At 37.5% G+C, this 24,198-nt stretch overlaps 1 protein-coding gene across 9 annotated transcripts in view; it reads left to right on the plus strand.

Moving 5' to 3' along the window:
- ECPAS (Ecm29 proteasome adaptor and scaffold) overlaps positions 1–24,198 on the plus strand; it is a 101,189-nt gene that overhangs the window by 43,312 nt on the left and 33,679 nt on the right. For all 9 annotated transcript variants that reach the window (XM_041761244.1, XM_041761243.1, XM_041761246.1 and 6 more), the window contains 16 exons: positions 1,214–1,295; positions 3,716–3,835; positions 6,582–6,667; positions 6,912–6,990; positions 8,854–8,903; positions 9,874–9,940; positions 10,034–10,156; positions 12,336–12,439; positions 12,852–12,975; positions 14,429–14,509; positions 15,956–16,181; positions 16,615–16,706; positions 18,532–18,666; positions 19,407–19,569; positions 20,018–20,190; positions 21,543–21,644. In XM_041761244.1, the coding sequence (XP_041617178.1) occupies positions 1,214–1,295; positions 3,716–3,835; positions 6,582–6,667; positions 6,912–6,990; positions 8,854–8,903; positions 9,874–9,940; positions 10,034–10,156; positions 12,336–12,439; positions 12,852–12,975; positions 14,429–14,509; positions 15,956–16,181; positions 16,615–16,706; positions 18,532–18,666; positions 19,407–19,569; positions 20,018–20,190; positions 21,543–21,644 (1,807 nt within the window). The remainder of the gene's footprint in view (positions 1–1,213; positions 1,296–3,715; positions 3,836–6,581; positions 6,668–6,911; positions 6,991–8,853; positions 8,904–9,873; positions 9,941–10,033; positions 10,157–12,335; positions 12,440–12,851; positions 12,976–14,428; positions 14,510–15,955; positions 16,182–16,614; positions 16,707–18,531; positions 18,667–19,406; positions 19,570–20,017; positions 20,191–21,542; positions 21,645–24,198) is intronic.

Genomic DNA, 24,198 nt, shown 5'->3' on the forward strand with positions numbered 1-24,198 from the left:
ACAGATTATAAATTTCTATACATTTCTGAATTTACACAACAAACATGTAATCAAAAAAACTAGAAAGCTAGCAAGAGGAAAAGTAGAAGACAGTGAAAATTATCCTTATTAGTTTTTAGTTGTTTTTACTATTAAGTTTTCCTTTGTTTTACTGAAATGTGTATATGTTGTCAATAATCTCTACACCCGACATATTTATAGAAGAGAAACAAAGATAGAGCTTGAGGATTAGTTAGTAGCAGTCATCTGAGAAAAGTGAGTAATAACTAAAATAGAATCATGGAATGAACATCTTTGAGAATAGTGGAATTGTGGATATCTGAGGAAGAGGCAGATTGTTAAACTATGAAAGGAAGATGGATTAGAAACACTGTCAAAGCAGCATCATAAATTGTGTTTGCACAGATAGAGCATAGCTTGAAGCAGAACCAATGTCAAAAGGCAGAAGATAGGATGGTGAAATCTCACTGATTGAGTGAAATGCAGGATTGCTGTGTTGCTAGGTTTATAAAATGACTGGGAGGGGCCGCTGGAGAGAGAGGCTGGGTGCCAATCATCAGTCAGTGCTGTATTCTGATTTACCTGACAGTGGGGCCCAAGTAGGAGCAAGTCTCAGTGACTAATGGCATCATGCCTGCTGTGTAGAATTAGGTGATAAAGCTGCAAATCTGTGTTGGCAGATAAGGAAGAGAGGGAGGCTAGGGATCATAGTGACACAATGTAAGAGAAATGGGATGTGCTACCAGCTTCTTAGGGCTGTGACTTTAATGGATAAAATTTTTTTTTTTTGGTCACTTTCTTTATCACTGTTGAATTTCCAACTAGTTAAACAGAAGAATGATGCTTGCCTCAGTTCTCTCTGAACAAGTGTACTGTAGCTCTGCCCTGTCAGAGCTGCTCCAAGGCATTGGCGTTGAGAGTGAATTATAATCCAGGTTTTTTGTGTGGTGGCAAGTTAGGGCATAGATGTAATGATCTATTGAATCAGGGTGGGATAAGTGACTTCCTGTATTTCTGTTTAAATACTAACTTTGATCTAACTTATAACTTAATCCCTTTCCTTCTCTTCTACAATGTCAGTTGCCCAGTTCATTTGTGTATTTCTTCTAACATTTTCCTTTGGTAACAAATATTGGGGCTGTGTATTTATTTGAAATCATTGAAGTGAGACAGAAAAAATAATTTTAACAAGCTGTGTTGAAACCTTCTGTAGCTTGATTGACTGGAATAATCCTGCCATCATTAATAAGATGTACAAAGTATACCTTGGAGATATACCACTGAAGACAAAAGAGGTAGGTTGTTTTGGTTTATTCTCACATCATCATAAAAAGCATTTGGTTGACATGAGCTCCATATATTTGAACTTTTTCTCCTAGTTATTTTGGCTTAAACTGAACCTATCCTGTAGGAAATACTAATTTTAAGCTATGTAAGTCTGGGTGGATTAAAATTTCTTGGTAACTTAGTTAATTTGAGCTAATGGTTTTAATTTCTGTGCTTAAAAAATGATGGTACACTGTCTAGATTAGGGATCCACATACTTTATCTGTCGGTTTTTGAGGCTTTGCTGCCCCTGTGGTTCTGAGGCAGCAACTATTCAACTCTGTTCTCACATGAAAGCAGCCATAGGCAACAGCAGCACATGAAGGTGCATGGCTGTATGCCAGTATGACTTCATGATTACTGAAATTTGAATTTCATGTGATATTCACATATAATGAAATATTATTTTTTTGATTTAAAAAAATCATTTGAAAACATAAACACTATTCTTAACTCATAGGCTTTATCAAGACAGATGGTGGGCTAGATTTGGCCCATTGGCTCCAGTCTGTTGACCTCTGGTCTAAAATCTAGGACAGTAGATGGGTTCTTCTGAAGCCTCCAAGTAAGGTGTTTGCTTAATAAGCTAAGTTCTGTTTAGTTCACTGTATTTGAAAGTGTTCTCAAGTCCAGATGCAGACATACAAGGACTAATTAGTTTGCTTGCTTGCTTTTTAAACTATAAATAGTTGTTTTAAAAATCATAATTCCCCCTCCCCCATCATACTGTTTTCCAATTAGATTGAATGTGATGTGGTAGAAAGAACAATGAATTGGGAATTGGGAGCCTCCCTCTGGATCCTAGTCCTGAATGGCTGCACATAAATGTACTGGGGAGGAGAGAGTTGGTTAATCACAGAGCTTTTCTTGGCCTCATATTCTTCATGGAGAAAACCAAAGGGTTTTGATTAGATCAGTGGTTCCTAGAATGTAGTCTATGCACCCTTGTTGGGTCATAGGGAGATTTTTTTTTTTAACTGTATTGATATTTGCATTGATGGTGCACAAACAGTGATGGGTGTAACTGCTGGGGTCCTAGCACAAACCAAAACTGTGTCACTAAATAGTACTAGTAGTTATTGTGTTTTTTAAACTGTCAGCACTCATGTAAAAAATTAAAAGAGAGAGATGAAAGCTCAGCTTAAGAATATCTTTGATGAGGCACTTGAGTGGCTGACTCTTGGTTTCTGCTCAGGGTCATGAGATCGAGCCCCCATCAGGCTGTGTGCTCAGCATGGAGTCTGCTTCAGATTCTCTTTCCCTTTCCTGCTTGTGCTTGTTCTCTGTCTCACTCTTCTCTCTCTAAAGTAAATCCTAAAAGAGAATATATCTTTGATGAAGCCCTAAAATTATCTTACCTGTAGACAGGGAAACTGTAGATATTGAGATGGTATTTGGCAGACATGTTCTCTAAAATGAAGAAATGAGGTTCCAAGAAAAACAATTCACGTGGTTTATTGGCAATGGTAAAAGTTGGACTTTCAAGCAAAAATTAGAATTTAGGGAAACTTGTATCCATCAAAATGAGCCTGACACTTTGTCAGTACCTACAATTTTTCTGATGAGATTGGTGGTAATAATAACATGGGATTTTAACAAATGTTTTGTAATGAAATGCTTAACTCAGTGAGCCAGTATTTTCCAAATGACCAGTGATGTTACAGAAGCATTACAAGGGTAAGGGGACTATTCGGTGGGCAGGATAGATCATTGGAATTTAGTATAACACAGTATGCAAAAGTTCTGTGATAGTTTCAAATCCAAATTGTAACTAACCATAAAGAAACTATCATTTATTAAGTTTTGGTGTAGGATCAAAGAATATCTACAATTACCTGAAAAGTTAAAATCATCCCCACTTTTCCAACTACCTGTCTTTATGAAACTGGGTTTTATTTTTTTTGGCTCCCACTCAGCGCTAGTTTTTTTAAATGTAATTTAACCAAACAACGTGCCACAACAGAATGAATGCAAAAGAAGATAAAAGATTCCAACTCTCTTGTATTAAGGGAGACATTTAAGATTTTTTTTTTTTTTTTTTTTTAAGATATTATAGAAAATATGAAATAGTGCCACTCAGTACAGTTTTTTGTTTCGGAAATTGTAGTTAATTTTCTTAAAAATATGTTATTTACAAAATTATATAATGGATTTATTAATATAATCTTAAGTGAATATTTAAAAAATTTCTCAGCTGTAATTTCTAATATAGCAAATATTGATAGGTGTTCTAGTATAAGCAAAAAGCTCTTTGGAGTATTTCTTAGTTTTTAAGAAGGAATCTTGAAACAAAAGTTTGAAAGACCACTGATTTAGATGACCTCTCAAGAATGTTTCAGTGCACAGTAATTTTGAACTGCTAAGTTATAATTAAACATATTTTTAACAGGGAGCAGTTCTGAAACCAGAGCTGAAGAGGGACCCCGTCAGTACAAGGGTTAAGTTAAAGATTGTCCCCCATCTCCTTCGTTCTAGACAAGCTGCAGAAACGTTCCCAGCTAACATTCAGGTAATTCATTCTTTCCAAAGAGACATGGCCTGTTTACAACTTTTGTGTCTGTTTAATTACAGAAAGAACTGCATTAATGGATATTCAGGAGGTATGTTGATGTATGTAGCAAGATTAATGAGATTCCAGATTTTTTTTCTATCTCCAGTTTAGCTGCAGATGTGGTTAAAGATTTTTTTATTATAGAATATATACTATATATAGTTAACATTTGACTTAAATGTGATGACTGTCCTTTCAAACTAGTGCTTTGCTGGGTGGCTTTTCTCCAGAAATGTTTTTCTTAAGCAACCAAGTTTCTGGGTGGGTCCGTTAAGTGGAAAATGTGTCCGCCTTAACTGAACCTCTATGCAATGGCAGTGGCCAGATTCTCTTGATTCTGCTTTAATGTCTTCACCTCCCTATATCTCTCATGCTGTTGATACATGAGACTGTCACTTCTCATTTGGGTTATGACAGTACTCTTCTATCTTGTTTCCCTTCCTCTGGCCTTAAAGACAGTATTTTCTCTATTGCCAGCAGAGGTGTTTTGTTGTTGTTGTTGTTTTTATAGTTGGAAATCCTTGTAGTCTCTGTTGGTGTGGGATATGAGTCCCTCTGCAAAAGCTCCTGCCTTTTATCTGAGTGACCAGCTCAGCTGAGGTGGCAGATAGATTTGAGTTAAATTTTGTCAGTTACTTGCTGTTGATCTTAAATAAGCTTCTGCGTGTTTTAAAAAAAATTTTTTTTTTTTTAAATCTGTGAAACGGGTATAATAATAGCAGCTACCTCATTGTAATGTAAAGACTGAATGGATTAATAGAAAGGGTAGATCACAGTGGTTAGGCCTCACTCTGTTATTAAGTTCCTGGTAATTGCTGAAAAGTTAGCAGTTACTTATCTTTGGTCTCCTGTCTCACCACCCCCTTACCCTGTGCTTATGCTCCAACAGAAGATTGTTCGTCTTTTAAATACACTGTTTTCATGGCTCTGTGTCTCCACTCATGATGCTCCCTTTGCTTGGCAGAGCTCCCCTTCCCCCTTTAGCCTGGTAAACATCTACTCATGTTTCAGGATTCACTCCAGTGTGCCACCTCCCATCTGAAATGTTCCCATTTCCTGCCACTCTTCTTTTTCAGTCCTAAAGTGAGGACACTCTCCATTGTGTTTGCTGTATGGTGGACATAGATTTCTGTCTTAACACCTCTCTCTCTTAAGGCTTATGTTGTTGAAGTGATTGCTTCTTTCTCCTAGATGATAAAACTTTTATTCCCCATATCTGGCACTCTAGTACTTGACTACCTTAAAGTATTCTCTTCTGTGTCTCCATAAATATAAAATTATTGTAGAGCTTCTTTCCTTTCTTTTTCGTGATTGGTGTTTTGTAATTGGTGTTTGCCAGCACTGTTTCCCAGGTAATGTCTTGATAATTTTGGGTCATAAAATTTGGTGATAGTAACATTACATTACATACTAAGCAGCTAGAATTTGATGACAAGATATTCATAGACATCCTATAGGTGTGTGCTTTATTTGTAGTTATTTATATGTTTTCAAAATAAATCTGGCTAAAACTTGGTATATTGAAAGACAAACTCAACAAAGACAAATTCACTGTCCTTCACACATATTCTTGGTTATTTTCCTGTCTTTAATGATTGTATTACTATTTTCCTACATAATTGGCCCTACTCCCTATATTTTCCCCCTGTTAATAGTAGAAATCCTTCAAGGTATCATTCAGATGAGCCTTTTTTTTTCCTGATACCAATGACTTTAACTAGGGATGTGTTACCTCACCTTGATTTTGAACATATGAAAGCACCCAGCATAAGTCTTTGCATGTAATATGTGCACCATGAATTCTATTTTTTCTAATAAATCTTTAGTGTTCTGATTAATCTTTTTGCTTCTTTTATCTTACCATTTTATTCTGTATAATATAGCATGGTTGGATAAATTTTCCAGAAGTCTTTTCCAGAATAAGGTAGCATGTGATTTATATTGTCCTGTACCATTTTTAATGTATGTAGATTTTGATCCCTCAGCCAGATCAAGTGCCTTGGAAGCAATACTTGTCTCTTTGTATCTCGCAGTACCCGGCATTGTGTCGGTTACCTAGCAGAGGCTCAGTCCTGTTCAGTCACACATCATTGTTAAGTGAGATCAGAATATTGCTAGTAGTTTTAGGAGCCAGTGTGAGGAGATTTTTTTTCCCTAAGTGTAAGACTATCTTAAAAAGTAGGAATTTGAGGAGTTTAGATTTCTTTGACATTGCTATACAGGACTCACCTATGTGATCTTTTGCCACCTAGACCTGGCTAAACAATACAGGGAATGCCTGTATCCTGACTGTACGCTTGTAGACTGCTTTAATCTTGACATTTTCTGTGAAGCTTTTATTATAATTTGTTTGGAGTGGCTAACTCCGTATGTACTGAAGGAACCTAATATTCCCAAAGTGGCTTTATCTGCTAAAGTCCCCTGTGTGATACAGAGTGGCAGACCAAAGGGCTTTCTGCTGGTAGACCCACAAGTTTTATGGACTTTTAAGATCAACCATTGTGTTTGTTATGCCTCAGACTACTGATTGGAGCTACAGATGGGCTTCCTAAGTTGGTCAGCTAAAATGATTATCTGTATTAAAAAGAACTGCATTAATTTTAAAAAATGAGAGGTAGTGCCCAAGATTGGCTGTTGAATCATATTTGAGAATAGCAAACTGCTATTATTAACTGGTGTTCTTGACATTGTCCGTTTCTCATAGGTGGTGTATGATGGACTTTTTGGTACAAATACAAATTCAAAATTGAGAACATTATCCCTGCAGTTTGTGCATCACATTTGTATAACGTAAGTTTTTAAAATTATTTGACTGTAAAATTTCAAGCTGTTGGGAGTGACCAAATAATTCAAGTATTTCTTTCTTACCCAGAAAGAAACCATGTTTACTCATCTTAAAATAATTTTAGGTTTTAATAGATTATTTTAACTTATTTCAGTTGTGTCTCTATTTTAAATCATCATCTGAAAAGATACATTAGTAATGAGATTCTTATCTTGCTTTGTATATGTGTGCTATTTTTTTTTTTTAAAGTTGTCCAGAAATCAAGATTAAGCCATTAGGTCCAATGCTTTTGAATGGCCTCACCAAGCTAATCAATGAATATAAAGAAGTAAGTGACTTGTTTTTTAAACACTGTTAACATTTTATATTTTAAAATATTTTCTGTTATTTACCTTTCTGGTCTACATGTTTGTTTAGTTAGTTACAGTTTGCTAATTGTTCCATCATTTCTTAACATTTTTACTTGAAGTGGTGTGAATTTTAGAAATTATTGCCAACTTTTGCTGTTTTGTTTTTGGAAAGAAGTTAAAAATGTGATACAAATTTTGAAGGGTCTTATCGCTTCTTTAAATAACATCTTTTAAAGCAATTGCATTTTATTCTGCTTTTAGGCACTGTGCAAAAATGGAATGGAAAAAATTACATTTTATTTTATGATTTGTTTCCATATGGATCTTTATTTGGATTTGCTTATATTTAGAAATAGTGTTAGTTCTTAAGGGCTGAGTTTTTACCAATTCAGAATTCTATAAAAACATGCATTCAGTAAGTTTTTGATTCCTTAAGCTAAGTGGGATGAGGAATCTCTGGAATGTAGGTTTTTGAATCCTGTTTGTCCTTGCTGTGTCACTCTTACCATCTTCATTAGTTCAGGTGAATTTGCTAAAGGAAATAATGTTTCAAGAACTGTAGTTAGCATTATTTTCCTAAATCTTAACTAAACATGAATGCATGTTTGTAGTAGTATAGTAATTAACATTCTGCCATTTGGAGTTAGAATTGAGTTTGAATCCTGGTTTTGTTCTTTGATGAGTTAAGTTCTTTGGAGCTCTGTTCTTTATTAGATAAATGAAAGTATCTCTTCGTTGGGATTAGTGTGAAGATTTTTTTTTTTTAATTTTTTTTAATTTATTTATGATAGTCACAGAGAGAGATAGTGTGAAGATTAAATGAGATAATACACAAAAGTTATTCAGTGCACCGAATGCACTCTAGTAGATATTTTTAGTGAAAAGCTGTTCATTCATGTGCAGTTGTGCTTTGGGGGTATCGTTAGGCCTGGCTCTCCTGTCTTCTTGAATAGTGCCTGCATGGTTTTTGAGGCCTGTGGAACCTTTCAGATTATTTTTATGGCATAGATAGATGCTTGGGATGGTTGGTAGAAATAAAAGTGCTTTTGGGCTTTTAGGGGAGAATCTGTATATTTAAAATAAATTAGAGAGGCCAGATAACCTGTAGGGCCCTAATCTGTGTACCTCCTGGAGGTACCTGCATGTTTCCCCAACAGATGAATCCTTAAGAGTGCCCATCCGGGTGTGGAAGAGTGAGTCTTAATGTTAATTGTATGAAATTCAACTCACAGAGCTGTTACGTTGTTTTGAGTAATTAGACTATTGGTTTTCATAAAGCAGTGTAAAATTCTGTCTATTTGAGGAGGGAACCTCACTCGATGACTATGATCCTTTAGTTTTTCATAATGGAAGATATGAGTGGAAGCTTTATTATCATGTAGATTTTTAGGTAATTGTTCCCCAGCTTTTTGCAATTTTGGGGGGAGAGAGATGGAGGATCCTAGTCTGTGTGAGCAGTGGTGGATTTTCTAAGTTAAACTTTTCCCAGTGTGTTGAAGATGAATTTTGGTGTTTGCAGGTTATAGTGTTGAAGATATCCTGAATTTAGCACCAGCTAAGAGAATTCTTTCATATATAACCTCTGCATTTTTCCTTTTGAAGTGAGCTGGAGAAGCAGTTTTTTTTTGTTTTTCCTTTTAGTAGTGTGGTGATTCTGGGTTTGGACTTTTGTTTGTTTGTCTTGTTCACATGCCAATATCATGTAGTTAGGCAGAGTGAGACCAGGTTTAATAAGGAGTAAAATAATGCATGTAATTGCAGCAAAAAGGTTTTGCCGTTTACTGTATTTTTTGTTTTGTCTGTTTTTTGTTCTTTTTTTTTTTTTTCTTCCTAATTTCAAGGACCCTAAGCTACTGTCAATGGCATATTCAGCTGTTGGAAAACTCTCCAGGTGAGTAAACTCTTCTTCAGTGAGAGATATCCTGCGGGTAAACTAAGAAAAATTACATGGTATTTAATAATGAATGGAGAATAAATTTGTTGTGATTTTGAAAGGAAATGTATTTAACGGCCATAGGTTGTTTAGGAATGTTTTCCTTATAGAGGAAAAATGATGTGAGACACTACATTTTAAGATATGTTTCTATATTAAATGGTAGTCTTGAAATGAGATTTTTGAACTGGATTGTGTCTTAATGGGTTACTTTTTCTTATACCCTGGAGACATTTGATTGACCTTAAGTTTTCTTGTTGCTGTTTACTACTAGTCTTTATCACAATCATCAAGGTTTATCTCTTGACTCTCTTTTCTGATAGTGCTATATTATGATTCTGGGTGGTCCTGTAGAGGTGAATTTTTTTTCTTCTGCTTATAGTATGATTTCCTCCTTCCCACTTCCTCCTGGTTTCCTCTTCCTTCAGTAGATTTCAAAGCAAGGAGATAGAGGTACAGCGCCCTCAGTGGCACTATATGGTACTTCCAGCCATGACACAGGTCCTGGATTGGCCTGTAGACTAGCTCTTGCTCTTCTTCTGTCTGTGCAGGGAACAGATGTTTGGGGCTCAGAAAAAAGCCACCCTAGATCACCTGATACAGCACTTACATGACAGCCTTTAGTTTAAATAGTGGTTTGGCCTTGTCTATTTTTCTTATATTAAAATCAGAAATGTTAACTGAATGCATGGAATATTCTAAAGGGAATATCTGGATAGTGTGTATTTTAATCATGAGTTACTTATGTTAGACAGTTGAAGAATTAATATTTACTTTTAAAAATATTTGGCTCTTTGGGGAGGTAATCTAATGATGTTGACATGTTTAGAGATGAAAATGCAATTCAAGAAAATTTGTGTTGAGTTACATTTTCTTCTAGCCTCTTGAAAATTTATGATTGTAGCAGTGGTCTTATATTCTCTTACAGTCGAATGCCCCATTTATTCACTAAGGATATAGCTCTTGTGCAGCAGCTTTTTGAAGCCCTATGTAAGGTAGGGAAACACCCAGCTAGTTTATGCTTTCCATTTGGATCCTGACCTGGAAACCTGACAGGAGGGAAACACTATTTTTTATCATATTTATAGGAAGAGCCTGAGACTCGGCTTGCTATTCAAGAAGCATTATCTATGATGGTTGGAGCTTATAGTACTTTGGAGGGAGCACAGCGAACTCTCATGGAGGCACTTGTGGCTTCGTACTTAATAAAGGTAGGTCCATTTGTGTGAACTGTGATGGTTGGTGATAGAGATATTGTACATTTTTAAGAACAAAATTTGAATTGCTTTTCTTCTTAACTATCTTGACAAGAGGAATATTTGCTTTCACTTGGACTGTGATTTATGATTGATTTTTAATTCTTAATGATGAGAATCTGGCTTAGGGATAGAAGAGAGATGATATTCTTTTTTTTTTTTTAATTTTACTTAAATTCAGTTAACATGTAATGTATTATTGGTTTCAGAGGTAGAGGTCAATCAATGATTCATCAGTCTTATATAATACCCAGCGCTCATTACAAGGAGTGGTGATATTCTGAGGTTTTATGTCTAAAGCCTTTCATGTTGGGAAGTGTTCTTGATGTTGTGTCCTCCAAGTTGGAAGTCTTTTGTCTTAACCTGGTAGCTGAACACCACAGTCCATTAGGGTGGTGTTCTCCAGCCAACACCAGGGGAAAAGCAAAAGGAAAAAAAAGACAAATTTTATACCTTAAAATGGAGTCCGTAGGAAGTAAGCCAGCACTATCATATGTAGTCTTCTTCCTTCTAGATCTTTTTATTGCCTATCATGGGAGTTTGTAGAAAATTTTGAGTATCTATATATACATCTGTATATATAGTATATAATGTACAGTATAAAGTAATATGTATTTGCTATAGTCAGTTCTTTGTCTTCCATTTCTAGGAGTAGAAAGAGAGAGATTAGAAGAAGGAATGATGTCGAAAAGTATTGGTACAATTAATATTTAGTTGTCCTACTGAAATTTGGCTGATGTATTTATTACACTGATATCAAGGGAATTACTAAAGGTTCAAAAGGGTATCTGGTTTCTATTGAAATATGACAGGATTACTGTGTACACTCAGCAAAATTGTTAAATAGATGAGTTCCATTGTCAGAAGTTCCTGTATGTGGTTCATAGTCATATAGCATCCAGTGCACATGGTTCATTGTCCTATACCATGGGCAAAGAAGTGTAGGGTTATTTGGAAGCTCATTAGAATAGAATACCTAATTTTTTTCCCTAGGTACAAGGAGATGTGATGCTTGTATATTGCATGTGGGTGCTGGTTATACATATGCAGATCTAATCATGTAGCAATATTATTAAACCAAAGCTAATTTGTCTTTTCTCAGACTACATTTTTTTTTAAAAAGATTTATTTATTTATTCATGAGAGACACACAAAGAGAGAGAGAGAGAGAGAACGGCAGAGACAGGCAGAGGGAGAAGCAGGCTCCATGCAGGGAGCCCAATGTGGGACTCAGTCCCAGATCCTGGGATCATGACCTGAGCCAAAGGCAGGCGCCCAACCGTTGAGCCACCCAGGCATCCCTTTTCTCAGACTACATTTAAAGCAACTAGACTCTAGGCTAAATCACATTAACTAGTCCTTAGTATCATTGCTCTTTATTACAACTCAAGGAATGCTTAAAGAGCAGGAATACCTCAGTGAATAGCACAGTATCTATTATTTAATATCCCTCTCCTCTCACTGTGTTAGGTTTGTGACTAGGGGAATGACTCGAGGGGAAGGTGCATGAGAAAAAGGCTTTTCAGAATAAAGATTCTTCAGCTGCTTCTTTGGTTGAACTTTGTATTCATAGATTAGTTTATTAATCTGTTTAGGTGAACTGAATATACTCATGTAGTTGAAACTCCTTTGGAGTCAGTTTAAACTAGAGCTAATTTGAAAAGCGTGGAGATAGGTTGCTTCCAATGTGTAGAGATTCCAAGTAACCTCTGTTTGTGTTCCCTGCCTCATATCTTCATTTCATTCACATGACTGACGGTTTGAGAGTTGGGGAACCAGATGCTGTTCACAATGACCATGGCCCCAAAGCTGGGCTGAGGATGTGCGCGTATAGAGACTCTCTGGCTGTGGCCTTTGTGGGTCTTCCTGCTTTACTCAGAAGGGCCTTTTAGCTCAGAAAAGTACTTTTTAAAAGTCACTGTCCCAGAGACTTTTAAACAACTTGAGTAAAGATTTCCAAGTGATTTGTCTTGATTTTATTTACTTCAATATACTTCTTAAAAATAACGGCTTCAGTTTTGATTGTTTACAACTAAGATGGCATACTTGACTGGAATGAACTGTTAGTAATTGGATTCTTCTCCTTTTTTTAACATCTGTATGTGTTTGTGTGTGTTGTTTATGTGTCAAATAGCCTGAGGTTCAAGTTCGACAGGTGGCTGTGAAGTTTGCTAGTACGGTGTTTCCCTCAGATCACATACCTTCCAGATACTTGCTCTTACTAGCTGCAGGGGATCCGTAAGTTTCAAAAGCTCTTTGTTTGAACTTGGGCTCATTTTAAATTATTTGAAAATTACTAAAATTTGTATTGCTTTCATTATCACTCTATGGAATTTAGAAGCAGTTTGTTCAAGAGTCAAAAAAATATGACCCTTGACATGGCACAGAGCTGTAGTTATACCCTATCTTGTTTATTTCTGTGGGTAAATTTTAAAGATGCAAGCCACGTCACTTCCAATCTCAAGACATTTCCAAAAAGAAGTTGTCTCTTATAATATATTTTATGACTCTCTGCTTCGATAGCCAAGAATATGTTTAAGACATTTTCTCAGATTCCAAGCTGTCAAATAAAATGACTGTTCTTAATCATCAAACAATCTTTCTGCCGTTATTGTGATTTATTTTTTATTCTGATTTGTCTTTCTGTAAGACGGGAAGAAGTTCATGGAGAAGCACAGCGAGTATTAAGGTGTCTTCCTGGTAGAAACAAAAAAGAAAGTGCTTCTAAGCAGATGCCTTCTTTCCCAGAAATGGTGTATTATATCCAAGAAAAGGTATGGCATTCAACCTCAGGTAATTAGTTTGGGTCATATAACGAATGATGAAAATAAACATGAATTTTTTTAGGTGACACCTTTAAAATGTTATCACAATGTTGAGTTGTAGTAAGGTTTCTAACCACGGTAGTATTTATACTAAGTGAGAGGAAGAAAATACAAAATGAAGAGAAAAATGTAATTCTCAAAATCGATCTGTTTTGCCCCAAGCTGAATTACTTAAATTCCCTTTATGCTCCTCAACATTTTGGTTGGGTTTAAAATGGGTTTAAAGATTTTCTCCATGGTATGGCATGCTGAAAAATGCCTGCTTTTTTAAAAAACACATATTTTTAAGGATATTGTTTAGAACCTATAAGTTTAAGGATGCTTGAGGGAACAGTTTAGATTTTTTCCATTGTGATCACAAGAAACATCGCATCTGCTATTTTGAAGCATCCTGTGTCTGTGCAGTTCTCTCTGCTGGTAGGTCAGACAGACTGCCCTGACCCCCCAGTCCTGATCCTGTCCCACTTTTTTTTTTTTCTGTCCCACTTTTTATGTCAGTGTTTTTTTTGAGTATGCTGGTGGTCCTAGCTTTTCATTTAGATAGGCATCTTGAGGGATTTGGAGGTCAGGACTAAGTAGCTGTGGTTTTTTTCTCTGAGGCATAGTCATGTTTGTGGTCAGAAGATGCTTCTGTGCTCCTGTTTTCCTTTTGCCTCTGTTGTAATGAAAATAACTGGCATGCAGTGGCCTGAGGTGACTGTGTTAGTAGTAGATGCCTAGAGCAGGCTTATTTATTTTTAAGATTTATTTATTTATTGGAGAGAGAGAGAGAGAGAGTGCAAAGGTGTATGTGTGCCCAGGGCGAGGGGGCAGTGGGAGAGGGAGAGAGAGAATCTCAAGTGGACTTCCTCTGAGCGTAGAATGTGACTCAGGGCTCAGTCTCATGTCCATGAGATCATGACCTGAGTTGAAACCAAGAGTCGGATTCTTGGTTCAACTGACTCTCAACCCCCTGAGCCACTCAGGTTTATTCTTTTTTTTTTTAGGATTTTATTTATTTGAGAAATAGTGACAGAAATAGCAAGAGAGACCATGAACGGGGAGGGGAGGGAGAAACAGGTTCCCCAGTGAGTAGGGAGCCCAGTGCAGGGCTCCATCCTAGGACTCTGGGATCATGACCTGAGCTGAAAGTAGATGCCAAACCAACTGAGCCACTCAGATGTCCCTTATTTTTTTTTAAACAAGCCATTAAAAACAGGAAGGGGAAAAAGCACCACACCTGTCATTTAGGGTTTGAGGGACATATGCAATCAGTATGATTGGTGGAAAAATATTTTGATTAGAAAAAAAAAAACAGTAGCAAACAGTAATATCGTTAGAAATGCAGTTATTTTTGAATTGAGGAAGGGCACACATGCTCTTTGTTTTAGTAATGTGTTTGTTTTCGGCTTATTTTTATTAGGCTTCCCATCGAATGAAAACTCCAGCTAAGTATATGACTGGGACCACTGTCCTTCCATTTAACCCAGCAGCCTTTGGAGAGGTAGGACTTGGACCTATTCCTGTTTTGCTCTCTAAACATTGTAAAAGATAATGTTACATCCAAAGAGATGTCTGAATTTTTTTTGTGTTCTCAGTAAACCCATATTGTGATGTCATTGTCCTTCACCAGATTGTTTATTAGAAAAACAGTTGTTGGTAATTGCTATTATTTTAATTTGTAGTGAAGTCTGTAAATGTATTTGTCTCAGTGAGATTCTCTTTGTGGAAGAACTGGGTGTTCCGCATTGATTACTATTGTGATTTTATAGCAAATTAGATTTGAATTTTTTTTTTAAGATTTTATTTATTTATTCATGAGAGACAGAGAGAGAGATAGGCAGAGACACAGGCAGAGGGAGAAGCAGGCTCCGTGCAGGGAGCCTGATGCAGGACTCAATCCTGAGACTCCAGGATCACACCCTGGGTCAAAGGCAGGCACCAAACTGCTGAGCCACCCAGGGATCCGTCCCCCCCCCTTTAAAGATTGATTGATTGATTGATTTTTAAAGATTTTATTTATTCACGAGAGACACAGAGAGAGAGCAAGAGAGGCAGAGACACAGGCAGAGGGAGAAGCAGGCTCCATGCAGGGAGCCTGACACGGAGCTCGATCCCGGGACTCCAGGATCATGCTGAAGGCAGGCGCTAAACCCGCTGAGCCACCCAGAGGTCCCCCTTTTTTTAGATTTAAAGCCAATGCTATGTTGAAGTTGTTTGGATTATCTGTTGTTTAGGTGGTTGACTTGTACTACTCAAATGACAAGAGGTAATCTTGTTCAGAGTGAGTAAGAGTACCTGCAATGGAATTACTACCTATTTTAACTGTCAAGAAGGAGCTTCAAGAGGACTGCTTGGTAGCCAGTTTATATCAGAGGTTTTTATGGTGTTGTCTTGACTCTTCTTTAGATGATTTGAATCCATTTTCTCAAATCCTTATGTTGGTGGATATTAAATACGACTGGAATTTCACAGGAACAGATGATTGGCTCCAGGATTCTGTGTGTGTGCGTGTATGCGAGTGCAGGGGTGGGGGGCAGAGGGAGAGAGTCTTCAGCAGACTACCTCCCTGAACATGGAGCCCGACGCCTGGCTCCATCTCATGGCTCTGAGATCACGACTTGATCTGAAATGAGTTGGAGGCTGAATAGGCTGAGCCACCCAGGCGTCCCTGTAATTGTTTAGACTTTAAAAGTTGAGTTTGCATTTTAACTCCATTAAACTCCACTAAAAACACTCTGGATTTATAAAAGCTTGTTATGTAAATCGTGCTCCATTATGGTAATTTCAGTTAACATCCTGAGTCATATTTTCCAGCTTTTGTGAGAATTTGTTGAATAGCTTTATGAGGGAGGACGGGGGAATGAAAATGGGAGACCGTCACGTTAAAGAGCACCCTCCCACACTGATTTCTTTAGGAGCTTGTCTGGTATCTTCCTTCTGCTTTCAGATAGTCCTGTACTTGCGCATGTGCCTAGCGCACAGTGCAGGAGTGGTGCCCACCTCCCAGAGTTTGGCTGACATGCAAGACCACGCCCCAGCCATTGGTCGCTACATACGGACTTTGATGTCAGGCAGCCAGGTGACATCCTCATCATCCTCTTCCAAGAGTGGAGAAACCAACCCTGTTCAGATCTACATTGGCCTGCTTCAGCAGCTGCTGGCAGGTGTTGGAGGTAGGAGGTCCTGCTGCTGAGGACAGATGTTAAAGCACTTAAGCAAAAATCTAATTTTAAACTCAGCTAAGAGTTTATAGCAAAATTATTGTCTACCTTCACTACTGTAACTGAACGTTATTAGTCTTTGTTTCTTTTCTAAACTTATTTGCTTCATTCTTGATAGACTCTATTACTCTTCTTGGAAAGAAATGCTAACAATAGAGAATGTTTTACTTTGGAAATGGGTGGGAAGAACAGGGCATCTTTTTATAGATACTGAGTCCGTAAATTTGCTGTATTGGATCACATACTACATTTAAGTTGATTTTTGTTTTGTGGAACTGGGGAATGCCTCATAAAGCAGTATTCTTATACTTTAAAGGAATTTAGTGAGCTCTGTGTTTATCACTTGTCTTGAAGCAAAAATGGTTGTGAATTCTTTCTTACTTAGGTTTGCCAGTCATGTACTGTCTATTGGAAGCTGTCTCTGTGTATCCAGAAAAACTGGCTGCGAAATTTGTAGACAAAACAGAATGGATAAAGGTACATCCTATGCATGTATATTTCTCTTTGATTCTGTGTATTTTACTTTAGCCTTATAATTTGTTTCTCTACTAGTGTTGCTATGACCTTTCCTGCCTTTAGGTCATCTTGAAAACTCTTCTCAAATACTTCCTGGAAACATGTAGGTCAGTGTATCTCAGTGATCCATCTACATGACAGGGAGAGATGCACTGAGAATCACATAAGGGAAAAAAAAAATATATTCTGTTAGAGTTATAAAAATAGGTTTGTGTAAAAAAAATATGTAAACTGTCACCCACCTATCCAAATCTCCCAACTTCCTACCCCTTCCTCTCTCACTTGACAAACATGTAAGTCATCACTTATTTATAGATGGTGTACTTTCTAGAGTTTATTTATGCATATACACACAAACTAAAATAAGCATTTTAAAATTTTTCTTCCTTCTTTTACATGAAAGTGCATAGTTTTCAGTTTTATTTATTTTTTCAAGTTTTATTATTGTTTCAAGTTTTTTTTAAAATTCTAGTTGGTTAAAAAAATTCTAGTTGGTTAACATATAGTTGTAATTTTATTATTTTAATGTTTCATGTTTTAATTTAGCTTCTCACACTGTTTTGTACTTTCACTTAATATGAGAATGTGGAGGTATTTTATAGAACTATAGAAAGAACATCCTCTTTTACAACTTCATTTTTTTCCATTGTATTAATATGCCATAATTTATTCTAGAACCTTAGTGATGGTCATTTAGGGTGCCTTCACTCTGCTGCAATGAACAGTCTATCATTTTGAATATAAGGAGGTATATTTTTTAGATGGATTCCCCAGAAGTGGAATTGAGGACATAGACTTTTGCAATTTTGATAGATAGTACACATCCTCCAGTACCAATTTACACTCCCGCCAGCCACATAGGAGAGTGTTCTTGTCTCGTGGTCACACCAAAAGCATTGCCAGGTTTAGCAAATAAAAATACAAGGTTCTCAGTTAAATTTGAATTTTACATAAACAATGAAAAATTTTTTTAGTACCAACATGGCTCATACAGTTTCATATACCTCTTGGGCTGTATAAAGCAGTTCTTTTTGGAAAATGGAACTTGAATTATGGTAAAATGTACAGATTATCTCTTAGTGTGAAAGCATAAATGTAATATATCCAGAGGTGTGAGTTTTGTGCTTTTCTGGAATATCTAGTCTCATGCAATTGCTTCTGGTTTCAAAAGGATTTTTTATTCCTTATGAGTATTTGCTGAGTGTAAAATGATCTGAGAATTTTTGACTTTTGATCATGTAGATCAGGGGTCATCAAACTATGGTCCCTGTACTGAATTTGCTTTGCCTCCTGTTTTTGTAGGGCCTGCAAGCTAAGAATGGTTTTCACGTTTTTTAAATGGTTGAAAAAAAAATCAAAAGATGAATAACATTATCTGACAAAAGAATGATAGTTCCAAATTGGAACACAGATAACTCCCTTTATTTCTGGATTGTCTGTGGCTGCTTTTGCACTACAGTGGCAGAATGGAGTTGTTGCAGCAGAGACTGTGTGGCCTACAAAGCCTGGTTAGCCGTTTACAGAAAACATTTATTAACCTCTGTTTTAGTCATCTGTATTAATTCTGTCCTGTGTTTTGTGTTTTTGATGAAAATGCATAGAAGCTTTTGGCGTATAATTCAGCTTTTATTTTATTTCGAAATCACTTACTGTGCTCCTTTTTCACAGATATCAATAGATTGAACAATACAGTGTATCATTTATTCTTTTAATTTTAAATGTCAGATGTTGTCAGTAGGAAGATGATTGTAGATCACGTGTATATTTATTTCTCTACACCACTCAGAGTCTGATGAATAGCAGTAAAGAAGAGATGCGTGAACTGGCAGCCTTGTTTTATTCTGTGGTGGTATCTACAGTGTCGGGAAATGAGCTGAAGTCAATGATAGAACAGCTTATAAAGACCACAAAAGACAATCATGTATGTTATCAGTTTTGTCTTCATTCTTTTTTATGGGAGATGGTAGAGCTTTCCCAAAAAGCATCTGATACGTGTTCTCATTTCTAAAAGGAGCTTCTATGATTGTGAAGAATAAGTGAGATTGATAATACATGGATTCGTTCAGTCCAGTAAACAAATTTGAGTGCCTTGTATCTGACAGGCACTGTGGCGGGTGCTAGGAGTACAGCAGGGAGCACATACCCAGTACTCCCAGGTGCTGAAATCCTAGTTCCTTCCTCCTTCCCCATTTCCTTCCACCTATCATCGTGCCTGTTCTGTCAGGAAACCCGTGCTTTCAAGTATTCAAACTTCCTCTTTGTGTTTTGAGGTTTTAACAATTAGAAATCGTATCTGCTCATTGTATTTCACTGGCAGTGGGGAGAAATTATGCTTGAAAATTATGGTAGTGTAGTTACATAAGTGCTCCAAGCTAGAAGAAAGCATGGGGTGCTACAGGGAGCACGCAGAAGAGTCACTTCACCCAGACGTGCAGTGGGTGTCGGGTTAGGGGATGACTGGAAGCGAATCAAGACTCTACTTGCCTTCTCGGAATTCTTGAGTGTTAGAAACTCCAGGTTTGTTAACATTCAGTAGAACCTCAAATGATCGTTTTGTTCTCTGGCCTTACGTTTTATTGGCGAGATGGCTGTAATAAACAGTTATTTCAGTGCATTCTTGCATATGTGAGAGAGTGACAGCTATCTTGTGGTTAAATTCAGAGCCCAGAGATACAGCACGGATCCTTGCTTGCATTGGGATTCACGGTAGGAAGATACTTGGCCAAAAAGAAAATGAGAATGGCAGAGCAACAAGACCTGGAGACAGATGCCGATTTCCTGCCGGAACAAGAGGCGCTCATTCAGAATGCCACGGAAACGATAGGTATGTCATGTGTCACGTGCTCATGCTGACTTGGATGCCATAGTTTCTGAGTTAGGTTAAAATTTATTACAGCGTTTCAGTTTCTTTTGACAGCATTACACTTTAAAGGCACAAGTCTTTGCAGAAAACCTTGCTTGATGGTGGATGTGTGTTTTTAATAACAGTGGAAGTACTCTAGTTTTTCTGTACGTTTTTTTCCTGTGTGTTCTGGTACAGCAGATGATCGCATTATGGGAAAAAACATAAACGTTTACAAGCGGACAGTGCTGTATGCCTTGTTTCCATGTTTTATTACTGAGTGGAATGTTAACAAATTATCAACTAGAAGGAAATGTAGACTTTGATTTCATTTTACCACCTTGAAAACAGTCTGGAGTTCCTTGCCCTTAGCCCTGGGCCCCAAGAACAATAGTGTATTCCTCTCAGTTTTGTCTCACTGTGCTCACAGGCTCGTTTTTGGACAGTACGTCGCCCCTCCTGGCAATTGCTGCCTGTACAGCCCTGGGTGAAATCGGCAGAAACGGCCCCCTCCCGATCCCCAGTGAGGGATCTGGCTTCACCAAATTGCATCTTGTAGAAAGTTTACTGAATAGAATACCTTCCAGTAAAGAGACAAATAAGGTAGGTCTCTCTTCTTTCCCCTTTCTTTCTGAAATTCTTGTGCTTCATAGATACATAAATGAACAAATACACAGTCGTAATGAGGACACATGACAGTGCAGCTGGAAGAAGGACTTAATGTAAAAAAAAGACTGAGAGAGTCTAGGCGACTATTTAGTTTTGAGTTAGGGGTGATTTTTTTTTTTTAGATTTATTTATTTATTCACGAGAGACACAGAGAGAGGGAGGCCGAGACACAGGCAGAGGGAGAAGCAGGCTCTTCGCCGGGAGCCCGATATGGGACTCGATTCCAGATTCCGGAATCACACCCAGACCCAAAGGCAGATGTTCAACTGCTGAGCCACCCAGGTGTCCCGATTTAGGGGTGATTTGTACGACTTCTGCACATGCAGCATTTGGGCCAGTGGCTCCAGTTTAGGCCCACAGCGTTAGGATTTGGTAAGGAACTAGCTGCATGAGGTAATTAATTCTTCTTTCATGCGAAAAATGGATAGTAAAGTGTTCAATAGTTTTTACCACTTTTGTAATTTTAGACCAAATCTAAATCTTAACCTCTGATAGTGAATTTGGTTTTAAGAAGTCTGGGCGTTAGTAAGCTGTGTGAGTAATACCTGAGAAGGACATTTATCAGTTTTTAGTTTCCAGTAAACATTTTTGTAAACTAAGACATATTTGTGATCAGAGTACCTCAGTGTTGAATTATAACATGATTTAATGAGCAGATAAGTCAGTTTACTGTAAGGTTAATAAACACATAATCTTATTTTTGATCTAGCAAATATTTTAAATTTCTAAGGAATATCACACTGTAGTTTTTGTTAGCTATTATTAATTAATTAGTGATTACCAACCATTGTTGAGCACTTGTAATGTGTCAGGTGTATGCTAGATGCTTCCGATACATTTATTGAATTCTCCAGGACTAGTGAAGTAGGTATAGTTGTCATCTCTGTTTTCCTGGAGGAGGAAACACAGTCACAGAGAGGTGGAGAAAATTGCCTAAGGTCATATACCTTTAAAGGCTGCTAACATGGTTAAGGTCTGATTTGATCTTAGGTCCTGTCCTCTGGCCCAGAATCTACATTTATAAATAGTTTGAAGGGTAATAAACCTGGTTAAAGGCTTTCTTCTTTCTTCTTTTGCAACCACGGATCTTTAGTGAACTCAGTTTTATGTCTTTTTACCTCTAATGTCTTAGAGATGTAATTCTGTAAAATTAGATCCTTTAAAAAAAAACTTGCATGCATAAGTGCTTTAGACAGACTGCCCTCCCTGTCATCTCATTTTGGAAACACTGTTCTGGGATAAAACTGTTACATACTTTGTTTAAAAAAAAATTACTGGTTTTCTAGATGAAAGAACGAGCAATCCAAACATTGGGATATTTTCCAGTTGGGGATGGAGATTTTCCTCACCAGAAACTCCTCTTGCAAGGTCTGATGGATTCTGTGGAGGTATTTATATTGCTATCTGATTGTTAGTTATTCAAATAAAAGATATTTTTTAGCTGGAGTTTTGGATGCTGTGAGATTTTATTTTATATTTTATTTTTAAAAGATATTTTCATCTATTTGAGGGAAGAAGAGAGCAGGAGTGGGGGTGGGCAGGAGAAAGAGAGGGAGAAGCAGACTCGTCACTGAGCAGGGAGCCTGATGGAGAACTTGATCCCAGGACCCTGAGATCACAACCTGAGCCAAAGGCAGACGCTTAACTGCTTAACCAACCCAGGCGCCCCTTCATGCTGTGAGATTTTAAATTAAGCCTTTATGCATTTATTCACCATGTACTTACTGATTACCAGCCTTGGGCTTATACCACTTTGGTAGGCAGAGCATTGACTAAATCATGTATGTGGGAAAGTCCTTGCCTTTTAGTTTTTGAGTAAAACCCAGTGCAATATGGGTAGAAGTGGAGACTCACCTCGTCAGCTAAGTGTGGGAAGTGGGTGCTGGTATTCCAGTTGTTCTTGAGTCAGGTGGCCAAGCTTCTGTCATCTGGAAAATTTTTATAGTAGTTGGGAAGACCTACAAGCAGGCAATTGCTAGCTTTGTGTCATAAGTCTTAACATGACCTGATGTAGCCCCTCATCTAGGCTTGATTCTCATTACTTGCTCACATTTTTGTACACCAGCCTCTTTGTCCTTCTTTGCTTTGAGATTTTGAAAGATGAATACTTCATTTTTGGGGTTGCTATTGATCCCTTTGAACTAGAGTAGACTCTTTAGATATTGAACTCTCATGATTCTCCATACTTTTTCTTCACAGCATTTGTCACAGTTTCTAATTGCCCACTAGACTGAAGGCAAAGTCTGTTTTGATCTTCACTATGAAGCAAGTGCCTTGCAGTGTGATTGGTAGTAGGAAGACCTTAGTAAATGTGGGAAGAATAACTGAAGGAAAAGACATTTACATGTAAGGGAGTAGGCTCACAGAGGAGGGTGTGAGTGCTGCTGTCTGGGAGGCTTGGTATACAGGTTTTTGGAGGCAAGGTTGCTACTGGGCCTGCAAGGATGGGCAGGAGGCAGGAAGCAGGTTGGGCTTGAGAACTAAGGCCTCTGAGTGACAGAGCCAGTGTTAGGATCCAGGTCTTAAGGATCCTAATCTAGTATTTTTAATGTGAATTAAAATTTTTTATTATTATTATTTTTTTAATGTGAATTTTTAAAAGAATAAACTATACCCACATAAGGTTCTCCCCGGTGTCATTGGCATCGTAACCACTTGGGGAAAAGCTTAAGGTGTCTGCTTTCTTATCTTCTTTCTTTCTTCCTTCCTTCCTTCCTTCCTTCCTTCCTTCCTTCCTTCCTTCCTTCCTTCCTTTTTTAATTTTTATTTATTTATGATAGTCACACACACACACATAGAGAGAGAGAGAGAGAGGCAGAGACACAGGCAGAGGGAGAAGCAGGCTCCATGCACCGGGAGCCCGACATGGGATTCGATCCCGGGTCTCCAGGATCGTGCCCTGGGCCAAAGGCAGGTGCCAAACCTCTGCGCCACCCAGGGATCCCTCTTTCTTTCTTTCTTAGAAAGAGAATGCATGTGTGTGCGCGCAATGAGGGAGAAAGAGAATATTAAGCAGGCTCCATGCTCAGCAGTCTCTCTCTCTCTAAAAAAATGAATGAATGAATGAATGAATGAATGAATGAGTAGTTTGTATTGTTAAGTTGCTGTTGAAGCTGTTTTTTAAGAGTTTGGAAGTACAGAGATCCATGAAGACCTAGAAACATGATGGAGAGATTAAAGGATAAAAATGGGAAAAAGGAATCAGAAGCAAAATGTATTCACAGTAATCTAGGACAAATTATCATGGAAAATTTCAAATATTCACAAAAGTAGACATAATAGTAATATAATCCCTCAGTTACCTGTTTTTATTTCATCTGTTGATCCTTTATTTTTGGAATATTTGAAGCAAAGTCTAGGTATCATGTCATTCAGAAATGGAGTTTTGTTTTTGTTTATAATGCCAGTTATGTTATTAGTAACAATGGGAAACTTTTGAAAATAGGCACGTTGATTGATTCCTTAGTATAGGATCCTCTATGTAGACACACCTTTTCTCTGCTTAGAGTTGCCAAAGAAGCTTTTGACCAGGGAAACTGTAGTACTGAAGAAGCCCTGAAATTCTATTTCCTCAGAGTAGGAAGCATCTGGTATCAGCATGTGACACCTCATCGAGATGAGAACATTTGGTTGATTGAGCTTAGAAATGGCTGGCTACACCATGGTCGGTGCTTGGTAGATTCTCCCAGAGGTCACTCTTCCCATGCTCCTCGTGGGGACTCTCTGATCTTCAGTCTCTTCTTACTCCCCATATTCTTGGTTGTTTTCCAGTTTATAGTAAACAGAGAACGAGGCCAAAGGGAACTAAAACCGGTCCAATTCCACGTTGAGTCAGTGATTCATGCTTGTGAAATGTGTTAAAATTTTTCTTTTCTTTTCTTTTTTCTTTCTTTCTTTCTCTTTTCTCTTTTCTCTTTTCTTTTCTCTTTTTTTCTCTTTTCT

This window comes from Vulpes lagopus, chromosome 7 (genome assembly GCF_018345385.1).
Source record: "Vulpes lagopus strain Blue_001 chromosome 7, ASM1834538v1, whole genome shotgun sequence".
Taxonomy (NCBI): Eukaryota; Metazoa; Chordata; class Mammalia; order Carnivora; family Canidae; genus Vulpes; species Vulpes lagopus.